General features: G+C 39.6%; 1 protein-coding gene across 3 annotated transcripts in view; it reads right to left on the bottom strand.

Moving 5' to 3' along the window:
• Nucleotides 1–19584, bottom strand: part of amotl1 (angiomotin like 1) — a 41898-nt gene extending 22314 nt beyond the window's left edge. The window contains exons 1-7 of one of the 3 annotated variants that reach the window (XM_043259354.1): nucleotides 19536–19584; nucleotides 15165–19189; nucleotides 4220–5428; nucleotides 3550–3871; nucleotides 3167–3311; nucleotides 2875–2955; nucleotides 2345–2490 (exon numbers count right to left, since the gene is read on the bottom strand). In XM_043259354.1, coding sequence (XP_043115289.1) covers nucleotides 2345–2490; nucleotides 2875–2955; nucleotides 3167–3311; nucleotides 3550–3871; nucleotides 4220–5364 — 1839 coding nt within the window. In that variant the 5' untranslated portion in view covers nucleotides 5365–5428; nucleotides 15165–19189; nucleotides 19536–19584. Of the gene's footprint in view, nucleotides 1–2344; nucleotides 2491–2874; nucleotides 2956–3166; nucleotides 3312–3549; nucleotides 3872–4219; nucleotides 5429–10978; nucleotides 11126–15164; nucleotides 19190–19535 lie in introns of those variants that run through there. The other 2 variants (XM_043259353.1, XM_043259355.1) reach the window with 2 other exon arrangements.
• Between the last annotated feature and the right edge of the window lie 215 nt (nucleotides 19585–19799).

The raw sequence follows: 19799 nt of genomic DNA, 5'->3' as shown, positions 1-19799 counted from the left end.
GATGATGTCTCTGAAGATTTCATTAATGAAAGACTGGAAGATTGCAGGTGAGTTCGCCAGTCCATACGGCATAACAAGTTACTCATAGTGCATGCCTTAGATCCAACTTGGTATATATGGTGGCCTCTAATAGTTGTTCCAGGACAGAAGGCACGAGGGGGAGTGGATAGCGAAACTTGACTGTGACATTATTAAGGCCTCGATAATCAATGCATGGTCTCAACCCTCCATCCTTCTTTTCTACAAAAAAGAACCCAGCTGCAGGCTGCAAAGGCTTCAGATATGTACTCCTCCATGGCCTGACTTTCATTTCTGGACAAAGGGTAGACTTTACTTTTGGGAGGCATTGCATTAGGGAGCAGGTCGATGGCACAATCCCAAGGGTAGTTGGGTGGCTTTTGATTTGCTAAATACTACAGCCAGGTCGTTATAACAGGAAGGGATTTGTACAGGATTGAGGGTCTCTGGGCTTTCTATACTGGTGGTCATGCACGCCAAGGGAAGCCAAAAATGATTTCATGCTTTGGGGAGTCCACAACATATAGCGAAATGGATTCCCGATGCAAAATTCCTACGTGAAGAGTGAGGGTTAGTGTCTGATGGGTAATACCTCCTCCGATTAGTGAGTAGTTGATGGCTGTAATACGAATGGGGGGGATTGCATGGCTGAGTGGGGAATTTGGAATTTCTTGACAATGATCTGGTCAATCAGGTTTAGGGCAGCTCCTGAGTCAATCATGGCTGTGAGATTAATAGACAGGTTATAAGCTTTAAGGGTAATGGGTAAGGTAAGTATTCTGTCACTGAGTAGGGTAAAATGATCAATATTCACGCAGGATTTCTGGGACTTTTGCGGACATCCAAGGCTGCAGTGTCCAGCTGTTTCACAGTAGAAGCATACATGATTCGTCCGACGTCTTTCTCTCTCACTCCCTGAAAGCCGTGACACATTGAGCTGCATGGGTTCCTCATTTTGGCGTGAATACACAGGGACTGGAGCAGGTGTTTTTAGCAAATATGTTTTACTGTTCTTATGTTTGGGTGTTTTTCTCAACAGATTATTGATCTTGATCGTTAGCGCGATGAAGTCATTAAATGACAAGTGCTCCCCTCTACAAGCCAACTCAGTTTGAGTGCAGTGTCATTCCAACCACTCTGCACTGCTAGTGTGTGGAACTCGATGGCATAATCCACGGCAGTGCGGCTTCCCTGGATGAGGTTAATGATTTGGGTGGAAATGTCTTTACTGCTGGAGGGGTACTCAAAAACTTCTTGAACTTGAATAGTTAACTGAATATCGTAAACGTGAGTTAGTTTCCCACACAACTGCAGCCCAGTCAATAGCTCTACCAGTTAGTAGCGTCATAAGTAACGCACACTTTTCCTCTGACTCAAAATTATCCCTAGATAATGCTTAACCTGTAGAATGAAGCCCAGACATTTCTCTGCGTTACCATCAAATTGATCAGATAGAGCAAATCTTACCATCTTGGGTGTCTTTGGGGGTAGTGCTCAGATAAAATGAGTCAAGTGTTCGTTCACTGATTGCAACTTGGAAAGTTGTTCCTGATAGTTTTTGAGCAGTTCTCCTTAATAGTTGAATGCTGCTTCAAGGCTTGAAACCTCTGCTGGATTCAGGGATGGCGAAGTATAATGTAACAAGGACGCGGAGTCTGAGGTAGAATCTATTTGCAGAGTTTTATTGAGGGTTGAGAAAATAATCATAAACGAGTAGGCAGGCAGCAGGTCAAAACCAGAACAGCAATCCAATAAGGAGGAGAAAACAGAAAAGCTAATCCAAAGGTCGGGAAACAGGCAAACAGGCAATGATCATACACAAGATAGCAGCAGGCAGATATAGAACGCTAAGTAAGGCAGGTAGATTGGCAATACTTCAAATTGTCTTATGGGTGGCCTTTGGTTATAAATGCCTCTAAACAAGAAATAAGAGCAGAAGAAGCAGAGGATGAGCCCAGCTAGTACTCGGGTGAGGGCTCTCTCTGCTGGCTGGACGTTACAGTCTCGTTGTTGGACAGTGTAATTGTTTTTTAATCAAATGATTTATATACTGTTCATTGTCACATGTCATAAGATTTGCGTTGTTTTATTTTTGTACTGTGGAATAATTTCTCAGTAAATATTTTCTAAGATAGAAATATGAGTTGAGTTTTAAGTGCTAAAATAAGTGACTGTGGGGGAACTTTAAAACCTGCAAATTTCACACAGCCCATGCTACCAAAACCATATATTTGCTAGATATGCATTTGTAATAATTTGCAAGTATTACTTCAAATATTTACTTAAAAGACTACCAATAATCCATTAGAGTAAATTTAAGACTCACCTCTTCCTCTAGTTTAAGGGCTTTACTCTGAGCATTATTTAATGCCTGCTCTAAAATCTCAATGTGTCGTCGTTGATCCTCATTGGCTGATCGGAGATGGGCTGCCTCTATCTCTAATTTTTCCAGATCTTTTAGGCTTTCTCTCCCTGAGGAAAAAATAAATACAAATGTGTTTTAGAGAACTTAATGGTGCACTGTGAAACTTTTTTTTTTTTTTTTTTATAATTTTTTGGATGTAGTTGCCAATTACACAAAGCTGCAGTGGCTATAGAAGTTCAAGTGTAGGTAAACAGACTTTTTTTTATATAGCATTTTCTTCTTTAGAAGAGAAGTTGTTTTGCTGTAGATGTACTTGCTAAATAATGGAATTTTAATTATATCTGAGTGCAAGAAAGGAAGATGTATGTGACAGGAAGGAAGGAAGCAGGAAATTTGGGTTGAGTAGCTAAACACATATTTTTAACAGTGAACAGACTCAGCAAAAAGTGAGCATATTTGTGTGAAGATATGCATAAGGATTAAAATCTCACTCTGTGAAAGATACAAGTGTCCGTCTTCTTGTCCCTTCAGCTCCTGACTGGCTAGCTGTTGACTGGCTGTCTCCAAACGGTCTGAAAAACACATGAAAAAAAGATTTTCCACAGGACCCAAGAACAGCTCAAATAAGGTAAATCAACAAACAAACAAACAAATGCAATACTAACTTTTTTTTTGTGAACTCTATTTTAATTTGTGAACTCACAAATTTCAGCAATAAAATTTGGTTGAATTTGTATAAACCACAGGTTCTAACCAAAGCATGGGCATTTTAAATAATCTCACCTCTCAAGTCTCTGTTAAAATCATGAAGACGTCTGATCTCTGCCTCTAGCTTATTCCTCATGGTCTTTTCCAGAGCATCTCGTTTGGATGAGCTCTTCACTAAACTCTCATATGCCTCTGACAGACGCACAGTCTCTAACTCCAACTGAAAATACAGCATAAACAAGCATGCAAATGTCCTTCTGTCAGCGTGATAAATTACAGTCATGCTGGGAAGTATCTTGACAATATTTTCATCACCACAACACGTTCCAGTTATAGTTTTCCCCCCTTAATTCACTACTTCCTCTCATATATGTAATAATACTTCCTCTCATATATGTTATAATTACATTGTAATACACTTTGCTTCTTATCTGATAAACAGACACACAGACAAGTACCCGTTGTATTTTGCTGGCCATCTCATTTTGCTTTTGAAGTTCTTGTCTGAGGTTTTGGTTCTCTTCTTTAAGGGTCTCCAGCATCTGCTTGCCATCGTTTACCTTGGCAAATGTTTCCCCTGGGAAAGGCTGTCCAAAAGGAGCCATGCAAGAAAACAGTCCCTGGGTCACAGATCCAGTCTGAGCTGAAGGAAATGCTAGTGACTGAGATAGGGATATAGCCTGATATTGTTGCTGAGAAGCCTGTGATGGCAGGATACAAGGCTCAGAAGTCATGGGAATGGTCTGTGTTTGGTGCTGCGATGTAGACAAAGGAAATTGTCTAAAATACAGAAAGACAGCATGTGAAATGTAAAAAAAGTGAATGGATTAACAACTGTTTGTCAAATGTTTATAGGTGAAGTGTGTACACTTTTTGAATTTAAAACAATTTATTATATATAACTTGAAGTTAAGAAGGTAATTTAATGCAGTGACAACTAATCAAGTATGTTGGCTTACAGCATAAACACTGAGATACTTTAAAAAACATTGTTTTCCAAATTATCAGTGTTTGCCTCTGCCTAAGCTATTTAGGGGAATTTGGAAATCAATATTTTGCAGTTTCAATTGATGTTGCTAGTAGTGCAGAATTCAACACAATTCACCTTAAAGTTTCTGTTACTGTTACCTTGCTATATTTCTAAGTGGCGCTGTCTCCAACATGGCAGCTGTCAAGGTATCACTGCTGAAGTGGCCATGTTCCAGAGAATCTGAGTTGCTGTGTAATGTAGGAGAAAGTATAGTCTGTACCTTGAACTTAAAGGGATATTCTGGAGGAGGACCTCTTTGATCCAAAGTACACTGTGGAGAGTTTAAGGATTGTGGTGGCAGTTGTAGGGTATTCATGGAGGTCTTATTAGTTAGTGAGAGAGAATCTGCTGTACTATCAGCCCTGCAAAGAGTAGTTCCTCCTGTGCAAGGTGAATTAGATGGTCCTACACTTTGCCTAGCTCCACTGCATTCTACACTGAGTTGCACAATCCTTTCACTTAGAGAGCGAACATGACCCTGTTTCAACTCTACCAGACCTTCATCACAAAGAAATGTGCCACCAGTGCCCCCTTGCTGAACCCATGATTGACCATCCAAAAGAGCTTCCATGGGAACTGCTGAGAGAGAGGTGCAAGAGGATGAAAGAGAAGGAGGGGAAGAAAGTGAGTGTGTGTTAGAAAGTGATGGCAGACAGGAATGTGAGCTTGCAGCACTGCCAGACATTGTTGACAACTGTTGCATCTTCTGAAACGAGTTGTGTAGCAGCTGACTTTGGTAGACAATGTTTTCATTGCCATCTTTTTCCTGGTCCTGATTTTGTTGAAAATTGTCATCTGGATTTTGAATACTCCGGTGATTGTGGCCAGGGATTTGGGACTGAAGGTCTGTCACACTTTGCTGCCCTCTGTAAAGTTTAGACTGGATTTTAGCCTCCTCATATGATGGAAGCTCCAGGGTGTCAAACCCAGGTGATGTCTGGTCTGCTTGGACTGCTATACCTGCACCCTGGCTCACACCAGTTTTTTCCATGGAGCTGCTGTCCACTTGATGCTCCTGACCTTGAGGTTCCTGTCGAGACTGAGACTGAAGGGGCATAAGCTGGTATGCGTAGGCTACTTGACCCTCTTTTTGAAGGAGTAGGTTTTCTGTAGATGTGGGGTTGCTTGGCATCTGAGAGTTGTTTTCTACACCTCCTCTGATTCCACTTGTTCCATATCTGAGATGTTCTTGCATAAGCCTGTGAAGCATGTTTCCAGATGCACTCTCTTCAGAACCATGCATGTCTGCTGCTGCACGGGTAGGCAAAGTTAGCACAGATTTGTTTAGAGGAGTTTGATGATTTTGTCTGGAAAATTAAAGAGGTAAATAATTAAAGCCAACAGACCTACAAAAAATCAAGAATATATTATCAACATTTCCTTCTGACTTTTAAAATATAATGCATTCAAAGTAAAATGTTTCAAGTTTTTAATACAAATAAAAAAAATGTAAAAAAAAAATGAAAAACTAATTCAAACAATTTCACACTTAAAACACCCATTTGAATTTTGCAGTGCACCCCACTCCATGTGAAGCATTTTGTATGCATCAGTTTATTATACTGGTAGACTTGTTAAAAGGGTCTTATTTTACACAGTCAAATTACTATTTAGAACCATATCATCCTGAAGAACTCATTTCTGCTGAAATGGATCTTTCTGTTTGCAATCATTTTTAATTCCCACCTTTGTTTTTCAATATCTGTCAAAGCCCTTACAACTGATTTTTTAGAGTTCAACCATCAAACTAAACTGCATGAAAACACTCATCAGGTAAATTATTTTTTTTTAAATGTTAACTTTCACATTGTTTCTGACCAGTAATGTATTTTTCTCAATTTAGTGACAGAACGGAACCCCATAAACCTTTGTCCTTAAAATATATAGACTTGAAGGCATAATATGAAAGTGTCACTCATTGCATTTTCTTAATTACATCTATCTATCTTTGTGTTTCTAATTATTTCTTTATGTATTTATTCATGTCCATTTTCATGTATTCAGCTATATCTTGTTAGAGTACTGTCATATAATTTCTCAAAAGTACCTAATTGACATGGTGTCACAAGTAGTGCTAGGGAAATTCACAAGGAAGGATAAGGATAAGGATAAACTAATCCATTTAATAAACATCCAAGAATCAAACAGTCCAATATACACAGGATAACATTAGCAATAACTGACAAGCTAAAATTGAAGGGACAGGAACTGATAAAGGGCAGATAATGAGGAGTAGGCAGGTGAACAGAATGCAGGTGATTAACTCATTAACAAGACAGGAGAAACCTAAGTCAAAGAAGAAACTAAACACACAGAACTGTGACATATTGCTCCCTCCTGGAAAGGTGCATCCTCACACCATAGAGAGTACAAAGAGAGGAGGGAGGGTGGGGGCTCTGGAGGTGGGTGTGAAGCAGAAGAGAGGCTGGCAATGGACGGGCAGAGACGAGGCAGGACAACACCTTGACAACACCCTGGACACTACTGACAGAGACGGAGGCGTTGGAGTTGGAGACCCAGATGGAGCAGAGCAGACATATAGCCAGGGTGACACAGAGGCTCTGGAGGGCCAAGCAAACCTGAAGGCTCAGGCGACAGAGGTGAAGACAGGGATCTGGAAGACTGTGGCGGAGCTGGAGTGACTAAGGATGAATGTGGAGCCGAAGGGAAGGAAAAGCCTGACAGAGCCAGAAGCGTGGAGTGACAAGGCGAAGCCAGAGGACAGGAGTCCTGCGGTGGCAGATGGTTGATGACTAACCAAGGTGGAAACAGAGGAATGAGGGAACCCATTAAAGCCAGTGGAATGATGAACCACTGTGGAGATGAAGGAGCCAGGAGCCAATGCAGAGCTGATGGGTCGAAGAACCGAGTTGGAATCCAGGGCTCAGAGACTCATATTGGAGACAGGGGATCCTTACGCCTATAGATTAGCTGGAGACTGAATGTCATGACCACACAGAGTGGACAGATAGCACTAAGAGTGAGCTGAGGAACTGAATGGTTTTTTGAGGTGGCAGGAGAAGGAGGCTGGGTGTGAATTTTAGGAGACATAGGGGATCCAGGAGCACTGGGTATTACCTCTCCAAACAAGTCAATTAAATCCTCTTTGCAAAGGTTCATTCTTTCCACATTTTGCAGCTCACCCTCAGCATGGGAGGGTGAGCTGTCTGTGGTGGGCTCAGGCTGTTAATGTGCCCAAGGCACCAAGCTGCTGCCCAAAATGTCAGCCCATGATGATGTTGAGGCTTTCTTGCAAATGTTCGAAACCATTGCAAACGCCGAGGGATGGCACCCAGATGATTGGGCACGAGGGCTGGCCCCCCTTCTAACTGGCAAAGCCCAGCGAGTTTATTTCTCCCTTCTCCCTTATGGATTTGCCTGTCCCGATATTGCTCGGGAGAGACTGGCCAGGGTTTGACCATCTGCTAGCCACCGCCACACAGCCTGCCAGCCCCAGGGGGAACGACCGCCTCAAACATTGCTGGCCCCAGGTCTGCATCATTGAGAGCCAAGAGGTGTGGCCTGGTGCCCATCCTCTCCCGCACTTCTTTGTCAAAAACGGTCTGTTGTACTGTGTCATCCATTGGAGGGAAAAAAAATAAAAAATGTAATTTTAGAAACACAAAAAGTTTTGCATTTTTAATACATGTCAAGGCATCCGAGATCGGTTCCACTGGCCCGGCCTGGAGGCTGAGGTTAAATGGTTTTGACCAGAGGATGGTTTATATCATATATCATTCGAATGGTTTTGATAAGAGGATGTAGGGCAACATCAAGTCCCAATCTCGCCTGTCTTCTGCCACCACGCATCGTACCATCTGCTTGAGAATGAAGGGGGTTCCCGGGTAATCCGGGAAGTCCCCAAGGCCTCAACTGGCTTTACCCCCTTTGAGCTCCTTTTTGACTGGCAGCCCCGGGGCCTCATGGGAACAGCAGCTAGTATCCCACTGCACCATCATGGAGCATGTCAAGCAGATGAGAAAGAGGATCGACCGGGTCATGCCATTAGTCCGGGAGTACCTGTGTAAAGCCCAACAAGCTCAGCAACGTCACTACAACCGGGCAGCCCACCCACGGGAGTTCCAGCACGGAGACAAGGTGATGGTCCTCGTTGCCACGTGCAAGTTCCTGGTGACCTTGCAGGGCACAGTGCTGGAGCGGATTGGCCCATTTACCTACTATTTGCATCAGCCAGACCGCCAACACCCTGACCAACCAATGGAGAGGGAACAAAGACTAGCTCTTGCATCCTCCGATCCCGTGGTTGTTGACGTTAACCCTCCTTCTCTCTGCTGCCCAGAAGCACCTAGTCAGTCAGTTCTCTGACGTGTTCTTGCCTCACCCTGGGTGGACCTACGTCAATCAATTAATCAATCAATCAATCAATCAATCAATAATTTTTTATTTATATAGCGCTTTTAACAACACAGGTTGCATCAAAGCACGGAACAGTATAAAGTAGAAGAATACAATGACAGGGATGTATAATGACGAGAGTGAACAATTTGTTATTAAATGCAGAGACGGTCTCTGTAATCAATTCGACGATAATCACTAGAAGTTCAGTGTCCCCAACAAAGCAAGCCAGAGGTGACAGCGGCAAGGAACCAAAACCCCATCCATACAGAATGGAGAAAAAAAACCTTGGGAGAAACCATACTCAGTTGAGGCCAGTTCTCCTCTGACCGGACGCCCAGCACTTAACTTCCAGTTCAATTTTAAACGCAGCTGTGTCAGATAGTGTAAATGACTTAGTGTGTGTGTGTGTGTGTGCATCAGGATCTGGTGATCGGTCCACTTTTTACGATGTCACAAGTACATCGTATTGTAGGAGTAGTGTTCTCGGTTCCAGCGAATCTAAGTAATGCAGCCTAAAAATCCTTTAACGGATTTGAATAATAAAAGTGTGTTGGTATGTTATGTGTAGGCTAAGATGTGTCTTTAATCTAGATTTAAAATGGAAGAGTGTGTTTGCTTCCCGAACAGAGTTAGGGAGATTGTTCCAGAGTTTAGGTGCTAGATAGGAAAAGGCTCTGCCGCCCGCAGTTGATTTTGATATTCTAGGTATTATCAAATGGCCAGAGTTTTGTCATCGAGAACAAGAATCTTTTTATTAAACAAAATATACAAAATAAAGTGTCCAGGGGAAAAAGTGTCCAAAATAAACGGGGGAACTGGTGTCCTCGTCGTGCTGCAGGGGGAGTGCAGGTCGGGTAGTGATCCGGGGGGAAGGGTCCAGATAAGGGACAGAGTCCGGCGGCCGCACGCGCTCCCCTCTCTGGACTAGGGAGCGAGGGGCAGCGTCTTCTTCCCGCGGCTCGTCCTTCGCTTCTTCCAGTTTGAAGGGATAAACAGCCCGGCATCCTGGCCTGTCAGCGGTACACGTCTGCAGTCTTCACAAGGACTACGGAGTCCGACAGCGCGCTTCTCTGGCAGCGTGGCGAGTCCCTTTATGCTCCCTTCCTGGACCCACAAGGACACCAGCGTGCATGCACAGGGGAAGAGACTTGCACGCTCGGTATTTAATGGCAGTGGTGACGAGGCTCGATACACTTCAGGTGTCACACGCCGCCAGACCTGTCCAATACTACGCCCCTCCTCTCAAACACACCCACTCCCATCGGGAGCCTGGTGAAGGGCGGCAAATAAAGGACGGCGTGATGATGACAATCTAGGGGGGGGGCAGCCGACTCGTCACAATATATATATATATATATATATATATAAAATCACACACACACACATTATTATCATTACAAAGTCTGTAATAAAATTAACACTTTTTCTAGTGTGTGGAACATTCATTCAATGCACTGAGGAACAAGATGCCAAATTATTGAATTACTGAATTCCAGAAAACAGGATGCTCTAAAACCCTCCAGTTTAAATGTATGCACAACATTTATCAATCTTAAAATGTAATTTTTTGCTCTTTTTGTTTTTTTTGGAAAAAATACAGTTAGGCCGATATTTGTAAATAGCTGGAATTGGGAAGTATTGTTATTAGTTTTTAAATTATTATTATTATTATTGAATAATGATGTCATGATTCCCCTTGAATGTCCCAAAGGTGAGTATATCAGCATTTAAAGCGGCACACAACTTTAGCGAGTTTAGTCCATAAGCAGTCGTTACGGTTAGTTACTTTTCAGAATCAGAATCAAAATTAGCTTTATTGCCAGGTTGTTTTAGTGACACAGATAATAAAAAATAATAATATACAAATATATAAAATAGACAATGTACAAAATAGCAAAAACGCAATATATAAACAATTACGCACAGGTATGATATGTGCATAATTATAATACAACCACATCTGCTTACATCTACAAAAAAAAAAATTAGGCAGGAATATCTCCCATCTGCACGTTTTTCCGTATATTCATGGTGTCTTTAAAAAACAAACCAGTTATATGAAGCATTATCAACAATATACCACAAGCGAAATGACGGGAGGAGTTAACAGGGAAACGTACCAGAGAACCCAAAAATAGAACCACCAGATGAATTTAAGCATTACGTCGCCAGCTATTAAAACCCCATATCGCAGACAGGAAGCATGAAACATTAAAAAACATTTAGGATCAAAGCATATATACTCAGTTCTTAGGTTTATGCAATCCGACGTGAAAAGCTTTAAACTTGTACTTTTCCAAGTAATCCATTGCATTTGAAAAATAAATGTATCAGTGAAGAAACCCTGCTTGGCACATTCTTCTAAATTGCAACTGAAAGCTTTTAAACACGAGTCTCGCATTACGTTGCATTGATCACATTATCCGCTATATTTGAATCGACAGAAGAAACTTCGAAAAACACAACAAAGTTAGCAAAGTTATGTATGTCATATTTACCAAGCGAGATCCTGACACGGATTATTTAATCCGTTAAAGGGAAGAATTTTTGTAAGTGAATTTCCACGGACTCTTTAGCTGTTGGATGTCTGCTGTTTAACACATTTGACTGACTTGCAACAATCATGTCCATTCACTGTGGTATGGCAGGAATGTGTGTGCCCGGACCGCTAGGCAACATGAGCTCCTGGGTCCTAGCACCAGTTTAGGATACGCACGTGGACTATAATTGAATATGTTATATATATATATCTTTACACAGAAAGTTATAAGTTTTATTATTTTGTAATGTTTAATATTTGGAAAATTAAAACCTTTATGGATCCGCGACTAGTTGGTAGTTATCTTAACTTTAAGAAGATATTTAAGATTTGTAAGAAGAATCTTATCAAGAATTTGAATTCTGCTTAGATTTTAAGAACAATGTTAAGAAAAAAAAAAGAATATTCTTAAGAAAAATTTAATACAGAATACAAAATAAAAAATGACAGTTAAGAAGAAATTTCTTCTTAAGAATGAGATTTGTGAATCTGGCCACTGACTGGCCACCTACAGTGGCAAATAAAGTTGAGATATACAAGAAATATTTTAACTGCTACTACGTAAATAAAATACTGCTGTAAAAACATTTGCTTAAATTGTTTACAAACCAAATTTCACTTTTGTGAAAAGTGCACAATACTACATTTGAATGCATTATTGAATTTTGTGTGGTTTGTGACATTTGGTGACAAAATACTGAAATGTCTGCAGGGTTGCTACCTTAAAATTTTGTTGCTAGATTTAACAAAAGGTTATGTCATATAAAAGGTACAATAAACATGCGTGGGTCTTCGAACTACGGGGGACTTGACATGAAGGGAAATCTTATAATGAGCTATAATCTAAACAGGGGCAAATGGCAAGATGGTGGTGGTTAGTGTAAACTGGCTCTGTAGAGTAGCTATTGCTAGCAGTGATAAATGTTAAACCTAAACCTGCAAACCTAATTAAACACACCTAAAGCAGCTAATCAAGCTTTTAGGCTTGTTAGAAACCTCCAAGCAGGTGTGTTGAGGCAAGATGGAGCTAAACTTTGCAGGACACCAGCCCTCCAGGACTGAGTTTGGACAGCTATGGTTTATACAATCAGCTTACACTTATGTCATTGATAATTCCTAGTACTTTTTTAGGCCCCACTCTAAAGTAGGAGCTAATTTAGTTCCTCCAAATGGAGTTCCTGGAACTAAAATCATTCCTAGTTGCTGTTTTTGTTTTTTTGTCATTCTTCTCTTTAGATCATCTCAAGCTCGGTCAGGTTAGCTGGGGACCATTGGAGGACAGCCATTTATAGGTTTCTCTAAAAATGTCTGATTGATTCCAAGTCTCAGCTCTGGCTGGGCCACTCAAAGATGTTTATAGAGTTGTCCCTAAGCCACTTCTGCATTGTATTGAATGTGTGTGTAGAGTGATTATCATTTTGAAAGGTGAACTTTCAGCCCAGTCTGAGGTTCTGAGCGCTCTGAATCAGATTTTTATTAAGAATATCTTTGTATTAACTGCATTTAGCTTTCTGTCTTCTCTAATCACTTTTCTGGTCTTTGCCACTAATAAACACCCCCATCACATGATGCTACCCCCACCATGCTTTACTGTTGGGTTTGTATTATGCAGGTGATAAGCGGTGCTTATAATTTTCCAAGGAATTGAGTTTCATCAGACCAGAGAATCTTTTTTTTCATAGTCTGAGAGTTATTTGGGTGTATTTTTATGAATTCTAATCAGGGTTTCGTTTACCTTTACTCAGGAGAAGCTCGAATTTGGTGACTTTGTCATCAAGCCCAGGTTAACGTTTAACCTTCTGTAAGTTTCTCCCATCTGTTTATAAAATCTCGTAACTCAACCAGAGGGGCCATCCGTATCTTCATCACCTCTCTAACTAAAACCTTTCTCTTTCTATTGTTCAGTTTGGCCAAGAGGCTAGATCTAGGAAGAGTCCTGGGCCCATATTCACAAAACATATTAAGGCTAAAAGTTGCTCCTAACTTGCTGATTTAGGAGAAAATCTTAAAAAATTATTGGCATGTCAGTCCTAAATTTAGGACTCCTAAATTGTTACTGTAAGAGTATTTACAGTATTACAGTAAGAGTATTTACAGGCCCGGTTTCAAAGAATTAGGCTAGTTCATTTAGAACAATCAAGTAATTTTTATAAACATGCCTTCAAAATAAAGCATTACTGATGTGCATCACAAAACAAAGGCACTGACATGTTTTAAGTTCAGTCAGTGGAAGTTTTCTTTAGGTTAAAAAAAGCTCACATTTACATTTAGTCTAGGACTAGGTGGAAATTGGTGTTTTAGTGCAACAACAAGCTCCTAAATCTAGTAAAGAGGACCCCTAAGTCACTAAGACCAACTCATAACCATCTTAAATTGGCTGTTGCTGGCAATCTGCCTGTTAATAAAAACATTTTAGAAACATTTGACGTAATGAGCTTTTATAAAAGTGTCACCTTTGGTCTCCTTCTTCTGCGCCATTGTTAACTAAGTAATGGGGTAAACAGTTGCTGACTTAATGACACTGCTTTTCAGACCCAATAGGGTCATATGTGTAGTCCACTGCAAGGCAGAGGGGATGCAATCGAACTCGGTTTTGCTTGGAAATCAAACCAAGTGTATTCTTGTAGATTAACAGTGCGGACCCTGTGTGGGCAAAGTGAGGGCCTCCTAAGGGCTAAATGAGGGCTGCCCGTACAGCGCCAGTGCTAAGGTCCTTAATTTCTCAGTTTGGTGAAACACACCAAATTGAGAAACAAACAAAATGCATAGTCAATATATATATATATATATATATATATATATATATATATATATATATATATATATATATATATATATATAAAAAACTGGATAATGAGTAATTTCTTAACACTAAAACCTGAAAAAAGGTGCTAGTTATTGGACCTAGTGTCTAACAGTTGATGGCTGCTCTGTAAACTCTTCTTCGTCAGTTAGGAACCTAGGTGTAAAAAACGCAGCAGTTGAAGTTCAGTAAGTATGACAATATTAGCCCTGTCCTGTCAACACTGCACTGGCTCCCTATTTAACATTGGATAGATTTTAAAATCTTGTTAATATTTGTGAATCCTTGAATGGCTTAGCTCCTCAGAACCTGAGCAATCACATTATAGTCCTCCATGTCTGCTGCGTTCTCAAAACTCTGACCATTTGATAATACCAAGAATATCAAAATTGACGGCGCCGCCCCTGTGTCAGGAATTCGGAAACGGCTCTCCTGGCTGTGATTGCTGAGTGGAAAACAAATCACGGATTTGTTTTTCTTTATAGTCCTGTTTTCTGTCACGGTGTGTAGAATGAAGACACAAAGATTCATTAATTAACATATTTAATAATCCATACAGATGGAGACAAAGGCAAGAACCACACATACACAACACAAATCAACATTAATACCAGACAAAGCACACTGAACTGAACGGAACTTATAAAGAGGAGAAAAGATAATGACATACACCTGAAGAGAAAGATACAATCATGGGAGACAGAAACTAGGTCACACCGAGACAGAGCACATGGGGAAAGAAAACACACAATGAAGAGGAATGAACAGACCAGGGATACCCAAGCCCAAGTCAAAAGTCTCAAAATGAGCTCAAACATTTCTACCATATGTATTAATAATCATGTTGGTCAAATAGTAATCAAGGCTGAATAAGCCATTCATGTCAGTAATTCCTAAATCATGAATAAGCTATTTATAGGAGTAATTCCTAAAATCAGAGGAAATGATAGATGAATGACACTGATGTAAAAGTATCAAAGACTGTACACCTAAACTTCAATAAACTATAAAATGGATCTGATTTTTTCCCTCTTTATTTAGTGTTTTTCAAATAAAGCTAGGAGACAAGATTATAGGAAACAAATTAAGACCCCAGATTAAAGTAAATAAGTATACCATTCTTACACAAAATAAAATAAAGCAAGAACAAATTGTTGCAAGTCACTATGATGTGATATGGCCAATAATTGAAACTCAAAATCATGAATTCGAATTTGAATTAATTCAAAACAATCTTTACTCTTTTCCTCTTCTCTCTTGCTTGCCTCTCTAACTTTACTACTTCATTATTTATCTTTTCAGCAAACATTTGAAACTTCACATACTATAAAAGATTTCCTACCTCTTCACTTGTTCTTGTGTTATTGCTAATGTTGTTGCAGCTGCCACAAACAATATTATCAAATACAGGCAAAATACAGCAGACTACTTTGGGTGTTCAATAGCTGTCCTGAGAATATGAAATGTCAATCAAGGTATGAGCACTTATGACGGAAAACGACGCAAAATATGTTGCCTCAGTGCATGTGTCTTGTCTTGACATGCCAGTCCAAGTCTACACACACATCCTCTGCATGGACATGCTGGTTGAACAAACTCCAAAGGCCTTGGAATGGAAAAAAGGGAGTGTGAGAAAGAGACATTGGTTAAGGGAAATAAAATCAGAGGCACAAATACAGACAAAGGAAAAGAGACAAAAAGTCAGAAGTAAACCATGCAAACATCCTTTACAATTAATAAAGGATACAGAAATAAAAGTAGTGATGTGTACATATGCACATATGCATACAGATACACATATACATATACACATATACATAGTTTTAGAAATGTACCCTATAAACTTTTCCTTTTAAATACTGTAACCTAACCTGAACAATTTCTGCATTTTAAGAAATTATTATATCAACTCACACATACATATTCAAACACAAATTGAATAACTACTTTTATTCCCACTAAACAGCAACAATATAGTGATTGAGACGGTTGCAGATAGAATTTTGGAAAATGGTAATAGCATATGATCTTAAGAACTTCTGTTTTATATCACTATATTATTCCTATATATTTGTGCTATTGTTTATATTTGAATATCATAAAGTGTACTGTTTGTAATAGGCGATAGCCTTGATATATGCTTAGTAAAAAATTCATTTATTCAATAACTAATGCAAGTAATATGTAATAAGAACATACACATTTTATACTAAAAGGCAACATTTTAGATGACACAAATAGATCCCAAACTAAATGTGTATCGCTCCTTTTCTCTTAGTGGCTTTTTTTAGCTGTCCCAGAATTCAATGGGCTCCCACCCTTGACCATAATTATACATTGCTACTTGGGTTTGTGTGCACATTCCACATTATTTGGTCATGTGGGCATTTTTACTTTACTTATTCACCAAATTGCATAAATTTGCATAATTTCATAAAGACAATACAGAGTTTTAAGAATTTGTTGCATTGTAGCATGTTAGATGTATATAATATAAATTAAGCACAGTCTATTTTTGTAATAAAGTGAACGGATCTGTGCTATCTGGTGGTAAAGCAAATTATTGTCTTCCAAAATACACAGTAAAAGTAACAAATGCAAGACTGCAAGACCTTGCAACAGATAGTGAGGACCCCTGAAAATCATCAGCGTCTCTTTCTCCTCTAGCACAGAAATTTAGACCACCTGCTCCATTTGGAAAGCCACCATGATTGAATGCAACCCCACACACCTCTCATTATTGTTTATCCAGGACTGCTGGATAAACAATATTTGCTGAAAACCTATCCCTCAAATCCGATTGGTTGATTGGAATGTTGTTCCAGAACATCTTGTACTTGGTGAAATCACGCTCACCAACCCCTCAACATCAGCTCTTCAACCTCCTACCAACCAGCAGAAGGTACAAAAGCATTCAGACCCTCACGGTCAGACTGCAGATTGGCAGGGCAGTTCCCCCAAGTCATCAGACTCCTCATCTCCATGTAAAACTGACCTGACATCTGACCTGATACTATAAATACCTGAATACAAACTTCTCAAACACAACTTTAGCATATAAACCCCACTATTGTGCCTTGTCTGTTATCATTTGCAGCTTTATTCAATCAATCATTCACTTTTATTTATATAACGCTTTTAACAATACAGATTGTATCAAAGCACTGAACAGTTTCAGATAGGAAAATAGGAAAGATGGTCTCTGTGATGATATCAATGATAATCGCTAGAAATTAAATGCCCCAACTAAGCAAGCCAGAGGTGACAATGGCAAGGAACCAAAACTCCAACCATTACAGAATGGAAAAAAACCCTGGGAGAAAACCTGGGAGACATCTCATTTGGGATCAGTTCTCCTCTGGCCGGATACCAGCACTTAATGTCCAGTTAAATTTTAAACACAGTGATGTCGGATTGTGCAAAGGACATATTGTATGTGAATGTGCATCTGGTTCTGGTGATTGGTCCACGGAGCTCATCTAGGTGTTCTGGTCTCCGATGAATATTATATCTGGGTGCTGACAATAATGTGAAAAGAACCTGTTCAGGTGTTGGGGAGCTTAATCATTTAGGGCTTAATAAGTACTTAACAAGTTTTTAAAATCTATCCGTTGTTTGAATGGGAGTCAATACAGTGTTGACAGAACCGGGCCAATATATTTGAGAGAATGTTGTGATCAATAGTATTGAACGCTGCCCTAAGATCTAATAGCTCTAATAACGATAGATGATATAAGCAGGTCGTTTGTAATAAGAGCAGTCTCAGTACTACGGTATGGTCTGAATGAAAATCTCACAGAAACCATTTTAAGAATGAATTTAAATGCGAGAATATTACTTTTTCTAGTATCTTTGACTGAAAAGGGAGATTTGAGATTGGTGTATAATTTACCATTTTAAGTCTTTGGGGTCAAGATGTGGTCTGTTATTGAGAGGCTTAACTACTGCCAATTTGAAGTTTTTTGGGACATATCCTAATGATAGTGATGAATTAGTAATGGTCAAAATAGGATCTATGACTTGAAAGTAGCTCTTTTAATAGTTTAGATGGAATAGGGTCTAACATACGTGTTGCCAGTTTAGATGATTTAATAAGTTTGTACAATTCTTCCTCTCTTATAATAGAGAATGAGTATAATTTTGCCTCAAGGGATCTATAGTGCACTATCTGATGTGATACTGTAGCTGAAGGCTGCATAGTTACTATTTTATCTCTGTTAGTATCAATCTATAATGCCTAGCCAACAGAGGGAGCCCTCGCCTGAGTACTAGCTGTACTCATCCCCTCTGCTTTTTCTTGGTTCATTTCCTGTTTGAGAGCTTTATAACCATAGGCCCTCCATGTGCTCAGTGCGAAGTATTACCAGTCTTACGGCCTTACCAAGCATTTCTCCTATATATTCTGATTGCCATTCTCTGTAGGTGGAACTATAACATCTTTGAACGTGCCCTTTATCTCCTACTGCTCTATGTGCAGGAGGCAAATAAATTCGCTTATTAACACTATTAATTATTCTTTATTAACACTTCAAAAAACTTCACAAAGAGCCTCACTGGTCTGACTTCTTAAATTGTCCAGGTAGTGGGAAACAGCTCATCAGTGTCAGATATGGGGTGAATGGGAAATGTAGTGAAATGGGCAAAGTTTAATACTCAGGGTATTAGAGACCTCTTGTGGCCAGAAGAGGGAGTTACAGAAGCACCTGTGAGTTGCTTTGCATTAACAAATGGAAATTACAAGGACTGAATAGAACCCAGAATCGCTAACATGCTTACCACATCCCACCAAGAAAACTTATAACAGATCTTTGTATAACAAGCATAATGAAGAATTGAAGATGTAACACGATACATTTTCTGTAATTATAAACATTAGTTTGAAAGTCCTTTAAGTAAATCCTGCGTTAATGTGATCGTGCTTATTATTGGTTGCGCTGGTGGAGCTATTGCCCATTGAGTTTAAACAGTCTGCAGCAGAGTTATGGAAAACTGCTGTGGGTAAGTAGTTTTTGTTGTAGCTCCACGCCAAAAGTTAAAAATATCGTTTCATGTGAAATGTTAGATACTGCCTGAAAGCTATTATACAACATAGACACTGATAGAACTGTCACTACCTTGTCATAAAGAAATGTATATTTCAGATTACGTTTTATTTTTGTCTGTTTTGTTTATAACTCCATACTGTTTACTGTTATATTAAGTGCTGCAGAGCTATGGAGAACTGTGTAGAACTGCTGTGGGTGGAACTATAACATCTTTGAACTTGCCCTTTATCTCCTACTGCTCTATGTGCAGGAGGCAAATAAATTCCAATATCATCCAAGTCCAGAGTGTGAGTGCTGATGAAGGGTGGGACCAACCCAGGTCCTATAAAAGAAAACCAGAAGATCACATAGGGATAAAGCTAATACATTAACATGTTTTTATGAGTTCTGTCAATCAGTTAAACTTGTGTTCATATTCTGGACTCAACTGCTTCTATATTATCTGCTATTCTATTAATAAGGTTTTGATTAATAAAGTGTGTGTAGAGTTCAGTCTTTTGATATAATTTTGTGCAGAGTTTAGTCTTTTAATATCACTGTCTAATACATTGTGCCACATTAAGTTTTTTTAAGTACATGTGATGTGCCACATCAACATATGTAGCATTTAAAGTATAGCCAGAGATAAAATATGTATTAGTAAGAACTTTGAAGACTAGGAAAGTTACCGTTGAGTACTGAGTTCCTGACGCAGAGAAGAGGACATCTTAGAAAGATCTTCGCAGAAGAGCAGACTGATAAGATGGCTGTCTTTTTATAGTGAGCTTCTTGAGAGGGAGGTCTCTAGCTGTATGGGACTTTCCCAAAAAGTGTCGACTTGCACCTGTAGCCTATAAAGGAGGGCTGTACTTAGAAGTAAGCCAGAAGTTCAAGCTGCACCTTGGCGACACGCTTCTCCGATGCCAGACAGCCTCGCCACGATGCCTCCGAAC

This window comes from Puntigrus tetrazona, chromosome 15 (assembly GCF_018831695.1).
Source record: "Puntigrus tetrazona isolate hp1 chromosome 15, ASM1883169v1, whole genome shotgun sequence".
NCBI classification, from domain to species: domain Eukaryota; kingdom Metazoa; phylum Chordata; class Actinopteri; order Cypriniformes; family Cyprinidae; genus Puntigrus; species Puntigrus tetrazona.
This window is presented reverse-complemented; position numbering and strand designations above follow the sequence as displayed.